This window comes from Zootoca vivipara, chromosome 10, assembly GCF_965207765.1.
Source record: "Zootoca vivipara chromosome 10, rZooViv2.hap1.1, whole genome shotgun sequence".
Taxonomy (NCBI): Eukaryota; Metazoa; Chordata; class Lepidosauria; order Squamata; family Lacertidae; genus Zootoca; species Zootoca vivipara.
The window spans coordinates 33,401,615-33,418,826 of NC_142593.1; the positions used below are offsets into that span (position 1 = coordinate 33,401,615).

Below are 17,212 nucleotides of genomic sequence, written 5' to 3' on the forward strand. Positions count from 1 at the left end.
GAAAAACTTGCGCTTGGGCATCTCTTGTGAAAATCCACTCTAGTTACTTAAGGAGAAATGGCTTCCCTTGTTTGCTCATACAGAGAGTGTGTGTATATTATATATATATATATATATATGTTTGCTTTTCTATAGAAGGAACTGAAGAACACCAAGACTTATGCAAAGCCCTTTGCCTAATCAAGGATATGATTGCAGCAGTTGATTTGCAAGTCAATGAATATGAGAAAAAACAGAAATTGATGGAGATTCTCAGTAAGATTGAAAACAAAGCATATACCAAGTTGAAAAATGGCCATGTTTTCAGGAAGCAGGATCTAATCAAGAAAGAGAGGACACTTCTGCATGAAGGTTTAGTCTATTGGAAAACAGCTACGGGACGCTTCAAAGGTTCTTTGCAGTTTTAAGTTCCTTGCATGCTTTTGAAAAATTGTGTATTATTATTTCTCTTTGGCTTCTAAAGAAGAGACATGGGTTTCTGACACAATGGCATAAAAAGTATTCTGCAGGAAAAGGGGTCTCATATTTAGGCACTGATAGATATACATGATGGAAAAGAGAACACAGTCTTCTGGTTTGCCTTTACAGATTTGAAACATTGTATTAAACAAATACCGGTACTCACACCATTTTCTTACATTAAATTTCCCCCCAAAGTTAAGATTGTTTGATCATTTATCCTTTCCCACAAAAGTAAGGAACGAGAACCAAAGTAATTCTGGTGTGACATATTTGACATCAGTGGCCTGCTTTCTAATGTGATTCTTAAATCACAGTTTTGAAGAGCTTTAAATCTCCCCAAAACTGGGGGTTTAAATGTATTTATTTTTTTCACATATTTATATCCTGTATTTTAGGGTAACGTCTTCACAAGGCAGCTCACAGCAGTTAATAAATACAAGATGTCAAACAATATAACATTATAAAAAATGAAGTCAAACAAAGCTGTCAATGGAAGGTGGAGCAAATTAAATATATATATTTTTAAATCCGCTTAAAAGTCACCAATAAACATGCATTTCCTTTGGAATTCATGCAGAGGGAATTCCAGAGTTGTGGGGCCATCAGTGAAAAGCTCCTGTCCATGGTGCCCACTAATCTCATGGTTCTTAGTGGTGGGCCAGAGATCAAGGCACCCTGAGATTGATTTCAGGGCAAGCTGTCCTTCTAGTAAAGGTGGCCAGACTTCAGGCTAGTGGGATATTTGGGCTGAGGTCCACCAGCCTGAGCCAGGTCTAACAGTGGCAAAGACAAGGCAGAAGTACATAAAAGTATTAAGTAACTGGATGTTTCTGAGCTTACTATATGTGCAGCCTAGAAATGTGTGATCAATACTTGAACCAAGCTCACAAATTATTTCCACACAAATGTACTCCCAAGGTATTTGCAGGGTGGGGAGAGAAGGCTATTTCTTTTTTGCTGCTGTTGGACAATTGAGTCAGAAACCCTTCTACTATAGGTGATCTACGTACTACAAATCTCCTAGCAATCTTCCAGTAGATAATGATTTACCTTCTTCTCAGCCTTGTTTTAAGCAATCTGGCCCCAAACCATTCATATGCAATTTACTTACCATTTTTAAAGTAAAGTTTCTGCCAAGGTCTTGAGGGAGTGGGGCAGGGGAGAATTTCATTGAATGGCGAAGACCTTGGTGAATATTGTTTTGTCTTGAGCCTAGTGCTGGTTTTAAAGGCATTTTTAGAATTTTATTTCAGTCTTAGTGATTTAGATCTAGGTACCTTTCAGACATTTTCATTTATGTATTTTAATTGTGTTTGTTTCCATTTATTTATTTGCTATGATGAAGTAAGAAATTAATTTGTGATACCTATTTCCTTTCTTTTTTGAAAGATATATTAGCCCTTCTTCTAAATGATGTGATGTTGTTTTTACAAGAAAAAGATCAAAAATATATATTTGCAGCTGTTGTAAGTATGATTATCTAAAAATGTTAACTGCACCTTTGTATTATATTGTGTAACAATACCTATATCAAGACTTCTTCTTTTGGTTCTGCATGCTAGTTGTATCTGGGTTTCTTTTTGGTATAGGGTATAATCATAAAACCTTTTATCAAGGTTTATTTGTTTCAAACATTTATATGCTGCTGTGTAGTTTAACAAAATCCCAAGTATGCTGTGAATAATTACTTTTTTACACAAGGGTTAAATAATTTATTTATAATATGTGAACATAATAAACATTGGGCATGATCCAGCCAAAGTTATGTATTTTAAAGCCCAGTGCATTTATAAATACAGTGGTGCCTCGACTTACAAATTTAATCTGTTCCGAAGGGACCTTCGTAAGTCGAAAATCTGTAAGTCTAAAAGTGCCATTGGAAACACGATTTCCCATAGGAATGCATTGGAAACGGAAAAATTCATAAGTCGAAGCAACCCCATCTAAAAATTTGTAAGTCGAAAAAACCCTATCTAAAACCGCTGCGGTTTCCGTTTGGATGTCGAGCAATTCGTAGGCGTGCGGCCATTTGCCCCATTCGTAAGTCGAAAAATTCAGTTGTCAAATCGTTTGTAAGTCGAGGTACCACTGTAAATGGTAGCCTAAGTTTCTCACCCAGAAGTCTTGGAATGTGGTCATTATTATCCATTCAGTAATAAAACAGAGGTTTTTTTTAGTATGCAATAGACATTTTATCAGTGCATTCAGTGATTTTATTCTGCAACACAGGCCACATTAAAGGAAAATGCAAGGCACATTCAGTAACATGATAGACCATGTGCTTTCCTGAATAAAGCGAGTTATACTAGTCCTGATAGATACTGGCATCTGCAAAGACCTGCAGTGCATTTCATACATAATTATTCTCCAAAGGTTTCCATGATTAAAAATTGCTCTGACATTCTACTGACAACAAACCCCTTTACTGTGGCCTTTGATACCTGATGTGTGTTTTCAGGGCCTGCCCTGTTCCTGTGACTTTATTCTGTTTTAAATTCTTAATTTGAAATGTTTGTAACCGGCCCTGGGACCTGCTGTTGTAGTGTTGGTGGTGGTAGTAGAAGTAGTAGTAATAATAATAATAATAATAATAATAATAATAATAATAATAATAATAGCAATGGTGATGATGATGATAGTAATAATAAATACTTTGTGGTTCCTTCTGTGTAGGACCAGAAACCTGCAGTTATAGCCCTCCAGAAACTTATTGTCAGAGAAGTAGCCAATGAGGAGAGAGGGATGTTCCTGATTAGTGCCTCGTCTACTGGGCCAGAGATGTATGAAATTCATACCAGTTCCAAAGAGGAACGCAGTCATTGGATGAGGCAGGTTCAAGAGGCAGTGGAAAGGTACAGGCGCAGACCCTTTCTGCATTGCTTTTTTACATTTATTTATTTCTTTACTTGAGTGTAAATCATGTCCAGAAATGCTGGTTCAGATTTGATTTTGGTTTGGCAGATTTTCTTTTATTGACGTGGTTTTCTTAAGGAGACATATACAGTGGTACCTCGGGTTACAGATGCTTCAGGTTACAGACGCTTCAGGTTACAGACTCCGCTAACCCAGAAATAATACCTTGGGTTAAGAACTTTGCTTCAGGATGAGAACAGAAATCGTGTGGCGGCAGCAGCGGGAGGCCCCATTAGCTAAAGTGGTACCTCAGGTTAAGAATGGAACTCCAGAATGAATTAAGTTCTTAACCCAAGGTACCACTGTACAGGTAGTATGGGAGATCATTAAAATGTAGTTACCAGTGATAGAAAATACATAGCTTTTAAGGCTGCGATCCTGAGCATACTTAAGAGCCAGTAAATTCCATTGAATACAGTAGAACTTGCTTCCAAGTAAACATTCATAGCTTATTTGCTTCATATTGTTGCTCCGTTATAAAAAAATAAATCAGTTGTCACGTTTCACTTCACTTCACTTTTAATTTATATACTGCCTTTCTATATTACTATACACAAGGCAGTTCAGAGCAACAAAATAATCTGATCCAATACATTTTCTCTGAGGTTATTCTTCTAAACATGTCAAGACCAGGAATAGCCATTGCGGAATGACACAAATTGAGATTTTGCATATACTCTTTAAGTGCAAAATGGGAGATTGTCTGCATATGTTTTGCTTCCTGTGCTGTGTGTGTGTCTGCACATACACACCTCTATTTATACATTAATTGCTTGAGAGGGAAAGAGAGAGAGAGAGTTGGCTGTATTCTTTTCATTTACATTTCACCCAGTTGTCCAGAGGAAGAAGGAAAAATGAGCGAATCTGATGAGGACCGAAGAATAGCTGAAGCCAGAGCAGCCAAAATTCAAAAATGTCAAGGTATGGTATTTGCCCTAGCTCTCTTGAAATAAAATGGCTTAAAAATAAAATAAAATACTTGGTGTAAAATCTACCTTGAGCACAAGGCCTGCCTCCAACATTCACACCTGTGTCTGCCGCCACCCCTCAGTTCACCCTGACTTCTGAGCAATAGGAGCTGGCAATGCTTGTGGAGCACCTTTCAGCATTCCAGCAGTGGGGAAACTCTGGCTTGCAGGCAATTGACAATGAAGACCCTTTAGTCTACCTTCACAGGACTCTTTCACAGCCCCTATCGCCACACAGGAGCCATTTCTTCATGGTAAGGCACCATATGACAACTAGGTGAGGTTGCACCACTGAGAAATGGCTGTGGCTCTGTGTGAAGGTATTCTGATGTAGATGCACAATCACTCCGGCAACCCCCCCCCCATAGTGATTCTAGCATACAGAGTAGTGAGCAATAACGATGGTGGTGGTTGGCCTCATGCATGGATTTGTATCTTTGCAGTGATTTTGAGTAATCAGGACCAACAGATCTGTAGCTACTTAGAAGATAAGCTTAATATCTATGCAAAGCTTGGAGACATGAGTGGCTTTGAAGAGGTCCATGTAGAACCACACCTGCTCATAAAACCTGACTCTGGAGAAACACCTCAAGTGGCCTCACTCCTGGCAGCTGCTCTCAAGGAAGGTAAGGCTTCGTCCACGGGCATCTCACTCTTTCCCTCTGGGCATGTCCCCTCCTTTGTCGCTTGTCACACTTCCCCACATTTTTGTTTGTCTCTTGTAAAACCACCACATTCAAGTGACTACTGTGTGGTTGGTCACTATTGTACAACAGCTCCTATTAAGCTGTGGCTCAAAGTACCAGTTATGTGAATCTCTCTTCTTAATATGCACCTCTCGAAAGTATGGGAGAAAGACCTGTTATACCTCTGGTGTTCTAGACCCAAGCTTTAAAAGACAGTTGGCTAAACTGTGGCTGTCCAGATGTTATCAAACTACAGTTCCTGACATCCGTAACCATTCACCATGCTGGCTTGGACTGATGGGAGTTGTAGTCCAACAACATCTGGAGAGCACCAGCTGTTTTAGGTAAAAGGTTCCGGAGAACAGCCTTCTTGCTAAATCTGTCACACCATCAAATTTCTACAGTGAGTTTTCTAATTAATTACTCAGTTTGTTCACTTCAGATTTTTTTAAAAAACATCATGCTTATAAGCTGCTCATTAGAAAGTCGATACACCAATAAAGGTTAAGGAATGCAATGAAAAAATAACTTTAAATGATTCCAATAGTCACTCATAGTTGTTTCACATGGAGAAGAAGAAATACCGGTAGATCATAGTTGATATAAGGGAAACATGCATTCACCAGCATTAATTAGGGGGGGATACCCTAAATTATTGACTGGAAGACTAAACTTTCTTTCTACAGCGGAAAACCTCCATGCAGCTGTAAGATTATCACAGATGAATGAAACAGACCTCTCAACAGAAGAGAGAACTGAAGAATCGAGCATTGCAGAACGTCTTGGTGAAGCTGAAGACTGCGAATCTTTCACTGATTGTTAGTAAGCACTAATACCTTTTAATTGTCCCAGTGCTAAATTTACCATGCTTATTTATTTAATCATTTTCAAAATGCGATGCAAAACAGGACCAGCAAAGAAAAGTGCTTCATATTCTGTATACTTACTTGAGGCCAGTTCATCCAATAAGAGGAATCTCCACATGGGAGTCCTTTGTGGAAATACATTTTCAGGACTGTCCTGTAAATCAGTGGCAAGTTTATATTGCTTTTAAAATATTTTCTCTTGTTCTGTGTTGCAACTTCACTAAATAATCTGATGTGTAGTGTGCGACTTTCTGTTTTGCTTGAGAGACATTACTCATATTAGATATTTAAAACTACCCCTTTAAAATGTGCATGGCAATTTATTTTAATACCTTCTATTAACATTGATTTTTTAAAGGACAGATATTCTGATGAATGTTACAGTTTACAGGATGGGGCCAGTTCTATATTGTGGGCTGCAGCTGTCCTAGTAATGTCTGCTAGGCCCCTAAACACTTGATGTGGTAGTCTCCAGTTCAAGCACAAGCTCCCATGGTTTATAGAGGGTGGGGCTGAATGAATCACGAATGTGTTTACAATCCTACATACAAACTAGAAGCACATTTTGATAAATCATGTGGACAACCAATATTAGGCATGGACGCCTCAGTAGTCTGCATGCCCCTGTCCTCCACCCTTGAAAAACAAAAGTAAAATAATGCAAAAACAAAGATTTGTGTATCTTTTCTTAATTTGCATACTTTATGCACATCACAAAATTCCTGTTGGCACAGAATTGCCATATCAGTTGTTGCTGCTGCTGCTGTTGTTTTAAAAAACAAAAACAAAAATCAAGAGAGCTTGCTCAGTCCTTAGTTGCGTCTATCATCTATCAATTTATTAACTATTTTGGTTTTAAAATGTCAAATACAATTGATTTTTGAAGACAGTGCAGAGAGACAAAAAGCTGAAAATTCAGGTATCTCAACTGGGATAGTAGAACTCAAGGAAATGAGTTGTAGAAGTGGGACAAAAAAGGAAAAAAGGAGGAAGATAGAAAAGTGCAGGGGGGAAGCTAGGAATAATTTATGCTGAATAGTTATGTGCGTGATACACTTAATTTTGTATGTTCTGACTCCTGTCTTTTTCTGATGGTTCAATCATTAGATACAGAACTGAAGGGAGAGAGAGAGCCTTGCGATTCAGATGGTAATGATGCAAACAGCTTTACAGAAGCTCACATGCTGGATCAGGTAGGGTACTTGATGAACTTTCTGTCAAAGCCATGCACACGGTGTTTCTGTTCAGGAATACCAAGGCACCAAATCTGATGCATGCAGTGCCCAGTCCTTTCCCCCTGGTTACCACCTTCTACCCTAGGGGTGGCGAAGCATTTTCAGCCCGATGGCCACACTCCCCTCCAGGCAAATTCCAGGGGTCACATGCCAGAGGCGTGCGGACCCAGAGGCAAAAGTGGGAAGAGCAATACGTGTTTGCACATGAGGCTATTCTTTTCCACATTCGCCCATTCCTTTCCATGCTCTGTCAAGGCAGCCAAGAAGCCTTGTCACAGTTCCAGGTTAGTTCATCCAGGCAAATATATGCACGGAGGGTGTGAAGCAAGGCTGATGGGGGACAGGGGGCAGCTTGGGAAGGTTATGGCCTGGGGGAATCCTGAGGGCCAGATAGAGCAGCCTGGAGGGCCTGAGTCCCTCCCTCCCCACATACTGTATCCCTATTGCCACCTTTTCCAGACCCCCCCTACTTCTCCGTGCCACAGCACTTTCATTGCCTGAGCGTTTTAAATAAACAACCACCTTAAACAATCCTTAAATCCACTTGCTTCTTTTGTATCAAGAATGCATGATTAATTCTGTAGCACACTATTTCTAGCACACTCGATTGCTTAAAAAACAACAAACCCAAACCCCCTGACATTTGCAAAATGCAAGTATTTAGACAGTGTAAGAGACTCACCAGAAGGTGGCAGTCCAGGTCTACTACAAAAAAGCTAACCTCATTGTATGTTTGTAGGAAGGAGGCAAGCATTTTGCTGCTTCTGCACAAACTGAGGTGAGTTGCTTTCATTACAAAATCTACTAGCATTGTTTGCCTTGAACTTACTGTATTTTGTAAACATTAACAACAACAACAACAACAACCATTTCTTTTCTTTCTTTAGATTGTACAGACGATCCAGAATTTAACCCGCCTCTTGTACAGCATACAGGTATTGATGTAATTGTGCATTTGTTGCCCACAACTGCTATCTCTTTTTTTTTTGGAGAATTAGAATGAAACAAATATTTTGGCAGAAATCTGTCTGTTTATAACACCTTCTCTGGATTTTATCCTGGTCCTGGAAAGTATGGGCCTGATCCCATCCTCGCTGTGCAGGGCCCAGCAAATGGAGGTACAGAGCTGTGCAATGGCCCCTTGTGTTTGTTGCAGCAGGCAGGGGAAAGAGTAGCTTGTGTGTGGGCTACTGCTAGATGTCCTGCTGGCCGGAGCAGAGGGCATCCCCTTGCCATGGAAGTAGCGTGACCAGATGCAAGAGGACACCTGTATCTTTAAAGAATTGTGCAGAAGAGAAAATTACAGCAGGAGCAGTTTGCAAAGTGAGCTGCACTTGCCGAAATCCTCTCTTCCACACAGCTATTAAAGGTGCAGGAGCCCTGTCCTCAGGGCCGGCCCAACTGTGAGGCAAATTGGGGTGATTTTCTGGGCCCAGAGATGCTTCACATCGGCGGCAGCTTTCTCTGCCACCCACACAAGGCTCTCCTCCACTCTGGGGCTCTCCTCCACTCTGCCTCCACTGTTCTAGAAAAAAATGGCAAGATGTTTTCGCTTCATTTCAACTTGGGTTCCAATTTACTTCCAGTTACTTGTATGCCTCCTTCCGGCAACTCCTGCAGCCAGACATATTGCTCTGCTTTCTTGTGGATCACATCAGCAAGACTGAGAGGGGAGTCTTGTCTTTGCCATCTGGGCAGTCCAGGACCTCCATGCGCACTGCCCATGCTTGCGCCCTGGAAGCACACACCATTGTCTCTCGAGACAGAAGGATGCCAGCCAATTGAAGTCACCACTTCCACCACACTTCTCATTGTCTGTCTTTACTCTTACATAAATCCACGTCTAACACAGGAGTGGCTGGTGAAGAGGGGGAACCACAGCACACCTGTGCACTACCAGAAGCAGCATCACTGCCATGTATCGGGTGTGTGTGTGTGTGTGTGTGTGTGTGTGCAAGGTGATGTGGAGGTTGGTGCTATGTGTGCACACTGGCAGAACCCTAGTTTGGCCCTGTGGGTGTGCCTGCACAGTGCTGACCTCCCTGCTACCTCACTTTCCTTCCCTCTCCTCTAAAGTCCAGCAGCCATGACACCACATGTGTCAGGCACATGGAAGTTCCCCTGCCTTCCTCCCACACCTGAGCTAGCAGGGCATATATCAATTTGATAGTTATATCATTGTCCCAACTCCCCTTGGAAGAGGCACACAAACTCAGAGGCTGATTCCTTCTCCAAGCTTTAATGTTCAAATGAGTACAATACATTTGCAAATCAAAGGCACAGCCAGCAACACACATCTCTATACACAATGACATAGCAGGTGAGATAATAATAATAATAATAATAATAATAATAATAATAATAATAATAATTTATTATTTATACCCTGCCCATCTGGCTGGGTTTCCCCAGCCACTCTGGGCGGCTTCCAACTGAATATTAAAATACAATAATCTATTAAACATTAAAAGCTTCCCTAAACAGGGCTGCCTTCAGATGTCTTCTAAAAGTCTGGTAGTTGTTTTTCTCTTTGACATCTGATGGGAGGGCGTTCCACAGGGCAGGTGCCACTACCGAGAAGGCCCTCTGCCTGGTTCCCTGTAACTTGGCTTCTCGCAGCAAGGGAACTGCCAGAAGGCCCTCAGCGCTGGACCTCAGTGTCCAGGCAGAACGATGGGGGTGGAGACGCTCCTTCAGGTATACTGGATGCCAGCCAGTATACCAGCCAGTATGGCTTCTCAAGTGAAGACGCTGATCCAACAACAATATGCCAGGTGCATCCCTGTTGTAAAGGAACGGGGCAGGCACAATTTAGCCAGAAAGCAGTTCTGTTTCTTAGTAAGCAACCTGACTCTCTTGAAGGCTGGGCCATCTGTTCACATCTCTTGATGTCTGTGGGATGTAGGTGATGGGAGAGGTGGAGGAGTCAAGCACAACATCCTTCTTTGGACAGACAGGGATAAACTCTGCGTCTGACTCCAAAGGTGGGGAGGGTGGAGCAGTAGGCACAGTGGGAGCTTCAGAGGAGCCAGGTCCTGACAGCTCTGCAGAGGGATGCGGGGCCTCGGTGACTGATGGAATGTGAGAAGAGGTTGAAGGAAATCCCTCCCGCCATTTGGATTCTCCCCAGAATCGACAGTATCAAGTGCCCCAGGATCAGGCAGTGACCCTCCAAGCCCTCTGGGTCATCCCCCCCCCCCCGGTGTGTCCTGACTCAGCCAACCCATGACATTAATTGCATCTGTCCACTAGGAGTAAGATTTTTTGTTTTTTGAAAGCAGCTAGCATTAGCATTAATGCTTAAATGAGGTCACTTCCATTTGCACCTCAGGTCTAATGCAAATCGATGTGCTATGTTTGTCTTTTGGTGAAAAGGCAGCCGTAACCATCCAGGACAGCCACATTGAGATCCATAAGCTGCTCCTGCAGGAACACGAAAGGTCCAGCTGGAGTCCCAGTTTCCGTAGCACCTCTCTCCCGGAGCAAGAAAAGCACCGGAACTTCAAACCAAAAGAGAAACTTGCAAATATCCAGAAGCGGCAGCACCAGTTCCAGCAAGAGCAGCAGCGCTGGCACCGCGAGTGTGAGCAGCGGCAACAAGAACATGAAGCGAGAGAGACCTGCTTGCTGGAGAAGGAGAAAGAGTGCCTGAGCCAAGAGGAGCTGCTTTGCAAAAAACAGGGAGAGCTGGATGTCCAGCTGCAGGATTACCAGCAGAACCTGGAGAGGCTCAGGGAGAGCCAGAGGATGGTGGGGAAGGAGAGGGACACAGTCAGGCTGCAGCAGAAGATCTTGCGCCACTGGAAGCACAGCCGCCAGAGCAGTCTGCCTGCAGTGATCTCCCCAGGGAACAATGAGGTATGTGGCATCTTCTCCAGAAGTATAATAAAACTAATAATACTAATAAAATTTATTTATACCCCGCCCATCTGGCTGGGTTTCCCCAGCCACTCTAGGCAGCTCCCAACAGAATATTAAAAACACGATAAAACACCAAGCATTAAAAGCTTCCCTAAACTTCAGATGTCTTCTAAAAGTCGGATAGTTGTTTATTTCCTTGACATCTGATGGGAGGGCGTTCCACAGGGCGGGTGCCACTACCGAGAAGGCCCTCTGCCTGGTTCCCTGTAACCTCACTTCTCACAGTGAGGGACCTGCCGGAAGGCCCTCAGAGCTGGACCTCAGTGTCCGGGCTGAACGATGGGGGTGGAGACGCTCCTTCAGGTATATTGTGCCGAGGCCGTGTAGGGCTTTAAAGGTCAGCACCAACACTCTGAAGAACATTACTTGGGCTATCTAGCACTTTTCCTAGTTGCCTGGCACACATTAACTTATGGATCATCACCAAAGCCCTCTGAGGGAGGAAAGTTTCATTGCCCCTGCATTGCAGAGGGGATGCTGAGAGAGAGCCAACCTAGCGAGTTCATGGCTGAGGTGAGGTGTGAACAGGGACTTCTCCTCTCACAGCTCATTCTCTCCACTACTGCAATTGCCCCGCTTAGAGTATATTATTTAGGACAGCCTAGGCCAACCTGGTGTCGTCCTGATATTTTTGGACCCAAATGCAGGCTGGGGCCGATGGAAATTGTTATCCAAAACATCTGCGAGGCACCAGGTTGGTAAAGGCTAGTTTATGCCGTAAATAAAATAGTGAAACAGGAAATCAAAAAAAGATATTGGGGAAGTACTTATGGTTGAGATGACTGATTTGAGGCCAAGGGTTGTTGTTGGTTTTTTTTTCAACATCCCTACATCTATGCAAGTATGAGTCTTCTTCTTCTTTGGCGATCACTCGTATCCGAGTAAAATTGTCTTCCATAAACATGGTTTTAACAATGGGTCCGTAAGTGACTGTGGAGGCCAATTCTGGATCCACATGTCCTTCCACAGTGGGGACATTGGTTTCCGGGCGGGAGTTGATCATGGTGTGGATTTGCCAAGCGTGCCTTCCTCTTAGCACGTTTCTCCCTTGCGTCCTGTGTTCGAGTGTCTTCAAAGTCCACGACACTTTGGGTAAAGGCTGTTCTCCAACTGGAGTGCTCGCAGGCCAGTGTTTCCCAGTTGTCAGTGTTTATACTACATTTTTCTATATCTTTGCAGAAGCAAGTATGAGTAGTACCATTCTGACGGGCCTCGCTGTTTAGAGAAGAGAGGGTGATGGGGAGCAGCCAGAGAACAATCCTAAACATGTCAATGCAGAAGTAGGCTTCCTATGGGCATAGGTTATATTTTCTCTTGCATCATGTAAACTCTGCTTCTCTCTGATTCTCTTCCTGGAAGCAGATGGATACGGCTGGTTTTTCTTCTGAATCTTTGCTCTTGGGGGAGGCTGGTTGATGATACCAAGGAGTGAGAAAGGGATGTATCGTCAGAGGATAGGATAGAGCTTTGAGCTGCTTAGATTTCCCTTTTTATTTTCTTTGCACAGATCATGGGGCACAACCAGTCGGACTGTTTTTGTGGTGAGAATTCAGTCTTCATAAATGAAGCCATAGTACAGATGTCATTGAACCGCCTCAACAGATCGAACTCATCTCTAGTTTGCCAGGACAGTGTGCGTGGCGTGAACCTGCCAAATTCAGATTTATCAAGGACTCCTGAAAACCAGGTCAAGCTCAACATGGACATTTCTTCCCAACAAGCATTCACGGGTGATCCCTCAAAATCCAGTAGACTCTGCCATCATACTCTCTCCTTCAGCGCAGGTCACACAGATGATTGTAACAATTGTAAGTGATCATTTAATTAGCTATATCTGGTGAGCGACATTAGACAAAAAAACAATATTCCAAATGTTCTGTGGTCTGGTGCAGATTGAAAAATCCTGAGACTCCCCACTTAACCTACTTATGTTGAGCTTCTGCCTATTATGGCTGCTGAGAGAAGCATGAACTCAGGACTCTTTTCACCCAAAGTGAGAAATATACTAAGGACCAGCACTTGAAGGTCCTTGTAGGGCAATGCTTGGCCCCTGGATTCAGAGGGTGGGTGGCGTGGGTGTAGCAATGTAATTTAATAGCAGGCTGCTTTGAAGGTGTGAGGTTGTAGCTGTGTGTAGAGCAGTGTTTCATATGAACTTCAAACTCCCATCAAATTTAAGAAGTATCTGGTTGCTGTTTGTGGGTAAAAGGGAGAAAGCCGTTCAATATGCATAAGAAAAATTCGGATTGTGACTGTGGAGTACTTAATCGAGTGATTAAAGAAAAGTAAATTAGTTGTTGACTGCATGGCAAATTGTGGTTTTTGGTACAGAAACTTTACGAAGGGCCTTGGGGCAAGTTCCCACAACTGCAAAGTGGAATACTAGATATTACACGCTTTGCTGAAAGGGCGTGTCAGTCAACTTAAGAGGAGGACAGAAAATGAATGAAAGGAGATTACATTCATGCGAGGCTAATCATTGTCTTCTCTTGTGCAGATAAATTAACAACCACTTTGGATAATTAGAAAAAGGAAGGAAACGAAAGCTTATATCAATGTGCCTTGAAAACAGAATAAGTTCTATTCAATTGACACGTCTGGCTGAATGCTCAGTGCAGTAACCAGATATTTAGCCCAGACATGGGCTGAAAATGAATCACATGCATAGTTAAAAACATAATGGAAATTGGTACTTTTAGATTGCCAAATGAACAACTTTAACATTTATTGGTATTCAGCATCTTGCTATGGTGTTTGAACAGAAAGCTTAAGAGAGATAGTTTATTGTGAAGTATGGGTTTTAGAAATGCTTTATGGGTCCTTGCCACGGGATCACATTCATCCAGTGCTTTACCAGCTGCACTGGCTCCCGGTGGAGTACAGGATCAGGTTTAAGGTGCTGGTTTTGACCTTTAAAGCCCTATGTGGCTTAGGACCCTTGTACCTACGGGACCGCCTCTCCTGGTATGCCCTGCGGAGGACCTTAAGGTCCACAAATAACAACATTCTGGAGATTCTGAGCCCTAAGGTGGTTAGATTGGTCTCGACTAGGGCCAGGGACTTTTCAGTACTAGCCCCGACTTGGTGGAACGCTATTTCACAGGAGACCAGGGCCCTGTGGGATTTGTCATCTTTCCGCAGGGCCTGCAAGACAGAGCTGTTCCGCCTGGCCTTTGGGTTGGATTCAGTCTGACCCCTGTGTTTTCCTCCCTCATGGTTTTGATTTATGGACTACTTAAAATGAGGCTGTATTTTAAATATTAAAGTTGTATTTTAATTAATTCTTTTCTTTTCTTTTATGTCTTATTGTAATTTTATTGGTGTTAGCTGCCCTGAGCCCGGTTTTGACTGGGGAGGGTGGGGTATAAATAAATAAATAATAATAATTATTATTATTAATGTAGTATAAACTGGATTTTCAGAATTACATAAACACTGTGTTGAAATGCCTAAGAAGTTCTCCATCTGTTGGTTGTGCAGCTTTCTGAAGCTGAGTTGAGGTCTGCAGTGCTGAAAGGGAATGGAAGCTATTTAAATAGGGCTACCCTTAACAGAAGAATTCATACAGAATTCATACAATTTGTTTTGTAAAAATGAATAAGGCAATTTGGGCTGAAAGAGAGCTCTGTCCCCATGTAGGCATCTTTTCAAACGAGACATCTAATTCCTTGTAGACTTCCTTTTAAAAATGTATGCTACTAAATCCATGCATCTCCCAGGATCCCGTGACATGCTTTTTAATTTCTGGGATTGTGCAGTTTGTCCTCTGCTGCATTTTTCTTGTATCTTCTAGTGCTGCTGACCTAGAACAACAGGAAATGGGGGAAATGATTCTGAGATGCAATTTCAAACCAGGGAAATGGACTTGCAAGACAAGGTTGTGCCAGTCCCAGCCCAGAAATTTTGCAATCCATGGGATTGCGGTTACGCCAGCAGTCCTGTGGTTGGGGCGGCATGTAGCTGCTGTGGCAAAGCAAAACTGTACAGGTCATTTGTGCATTGCTGCACAGCTAATGTTAACGTGATCCCACCTTTTCCAGCCAATGTGGTGCAGCTTGAAGCAGCTTTCACCAACCAACGTACTCTCCAGATATTTTGGACTACAGCTCTCATCATCCATGCTTTCTGGGGCTTATGCATATTTCAGTTCAAAACATCTGGAGTTGTACCCAACAAAGTTGTCCCCATTAGTACCAGGATATCTGCTGCCTACACAATGGAGCATCCTCTCCTCTCCTTGCACCCCCCTAATCTGTTCTGTGGGGGACCCAGCAGATTGGGGAACATATGAAGAGAGCAGGGAGAAGGTCCCATTGCACAGGCAGAATTTCTTGCACTGAAAGGGCAACTTTGTTGTATGCATCCCCTGGGAGTATGTCTTTCTGTCTATGCATTTAATTGAACAGTACTAAAATTTGCAGGTAAACATGCTGTCTAAAGAGCAGGTGTTTGTGCTGCACATACACAGAGAGAGCACTGTGGAAGCATCTCTGTATTATTTATCGGTGATGGTAAATCTGAGCCACGTCTCAGACCTCAGAATACAATGTGTCATGTTCAGCTGTAATAAAGCATCAATTCCAGGATTCTTAGTGGAAATGAATCAGGGGGAAACATATCTTGGGGAATAACATCCCTGTTTGTTTAAGACAGATGGCAAAATGAATTAAATCATATGTCATTTCAGTCCCAATGTGCGGAAACATTATAGTCATATGCACTGGGAATATTTCAACCAGCAAAACTATTTCTATAGGGTGTTAATTTGTAGCGTATCCTGCTTCTCATGCTAATCCTCGTTGAAAATCCTTCCTTTAGTCATTCAGGTTAGCCTCAGTGGATGAAGCAATATTATGCAGCTTTTATCATTATGGTACTGAGCGACATGTTAGCTGCATAGACTTGGCTTATGTAAATAGAGGATTTCCTGTGCAATTTTAACTTCCATTTTCTAAAGGCTTCTAAAATATTATTTTTAAAAAAGAAAGGGACTAAGAAAGAAAGTTAAAGTAGTATCTTGTTTCTCCTGGACGGAAAGGGGCTGAATGATCATACTGTGGTTTTTAAAATGCTTTCTGGCCTCTTTACCATAGCAGCCATTTAGGTGTTTGCAAAATGTATGACTTATTGATGTGGTATGAACTATTAACTTAAAAACCCCCACAAAAAACAGCACAATGAGACAAAGCTGCCTCAAGTGCATTTACAACAGCAGTTTTGATGATGTCAGTATTTCAGAGGGAATCATTAATTGCCCTTTAGGCTGAAGAGACAAAGGTAACCCTATATTTTAATGTATTAAAACCATGTACATTTGTTAAGATCACATTATATCGAAGAGCCATGTGGGTGCACGTAGAAATTATTCATTTCCCCTCAGATTTTCTTACATTGCAGATTTTAGTCTACATATTTTAAAAATCACCCAGAAAAATATGAATCATGTGAACTTAGCTTAGCCCTTCCTTTCACACTTTTGGGTTTTATTAAATTATGGGTGAATCGATTGGCATGCTTGATATATCTGGTTATATTATAATCTTCAACAAAAATAACACGACCAAGATGAAGGATTTTATCCTGTGATCATTTCAGAACTGTTCTTTGCCACAGAACTAATAAAACTAGGCTACTTAATCAGCTGTGTTTTGTGGAAGGTTCACAGCACAGGAAAGAGGCATGCATAGTTCTAGAAAATTTACTAAAGAACGACCCCCCCCCTTTAAAATTCCTAGGTTAACTTTCTATGTTTCCCAGTTCACAACACACAGCAAATTCTCTAATCTTGATGACTAGTTCCTGAGCATGTAAATGGAGAGTACAGTAGTACCTTGGTTTACAAACTTAATCCATTCCGGAAGTCTGTTCTTAACCAAAGTGTTCTTAAACCAAGGTGCGCTTTCCCATAGAAAGTAATGCAAAATGGATCAATCCGTTCCAGACTTTTTAAAAGAACCCCTAAAACAACAATTTAACATGAATTTTACTCTCTAATGAGACCATTGATCCATAAAATGAAATCTGTGTACTATAAAATAAATAAAACAGTATTGTAGATGATAAAAATGAAAATGAAATTTTTTTCTTACCTGCACTGATGATAGTCATTGTTTGGATGGGGTGCTTTTATCCATTTCCGCAGTCAATCAATCAATCAATCA

The 17,212-nt window shown here is 42.0% G+C and overlaps 1 protein-coding gene across 4 annotated transcripts in view; it reads left to right on the top strand.

The window, feature by feature from the left end:
* Positions 1-17,212, top strand: part of ARHGEF28 (Rho guanine nucleotide exchange factor 28) — a 142,361-nt gene that overhangs the window by 104,306 nt on the left and 20,843 nt on the right. For all 4 annotated transcript variants that reach the window (XM_035099489.3, XM_060280226.2, XM_060280227.2 and 1 more), the window contains 11 exons: positions 136-390; positions 1,852-1,928; positions 3,136-3,314; positions 4,208-4,296; positions 4,787-4,969; positions 5,716-5,847; positions 7,003-7,088; positions 7,870-7,908; positions 8,018-8,065; positions 10,506-10,988; positions 12,559-12,859. In XM_035099489.3, coding sequence (XP_034955380.3) covers positions 136-390; positions 1,852-1,928; positions 3,136-3,314; positions 4,208-4,296; positions 4,787-4,969; positions 5,716-5,847; positions 7,003-7,088; positions 7,870-7,908; positions 8,018-8,065; positions 10,506-10,988; positions 12,559-12,859 — 1,872 coding nt within the window. The remainder of the gene's footprint in view (positions 1-135; positions 391-1,851; positions 1,929-3,135; positions 3,315-4,207; positions 4,297-4,786; positions 4,970-5,715; positions 5,848-7,002; positions 7,089-7,869; positions 7,909-8,017; positions 8,066-10,505; positions 10,989-12,558; positions 12,860-17,212) is intronic.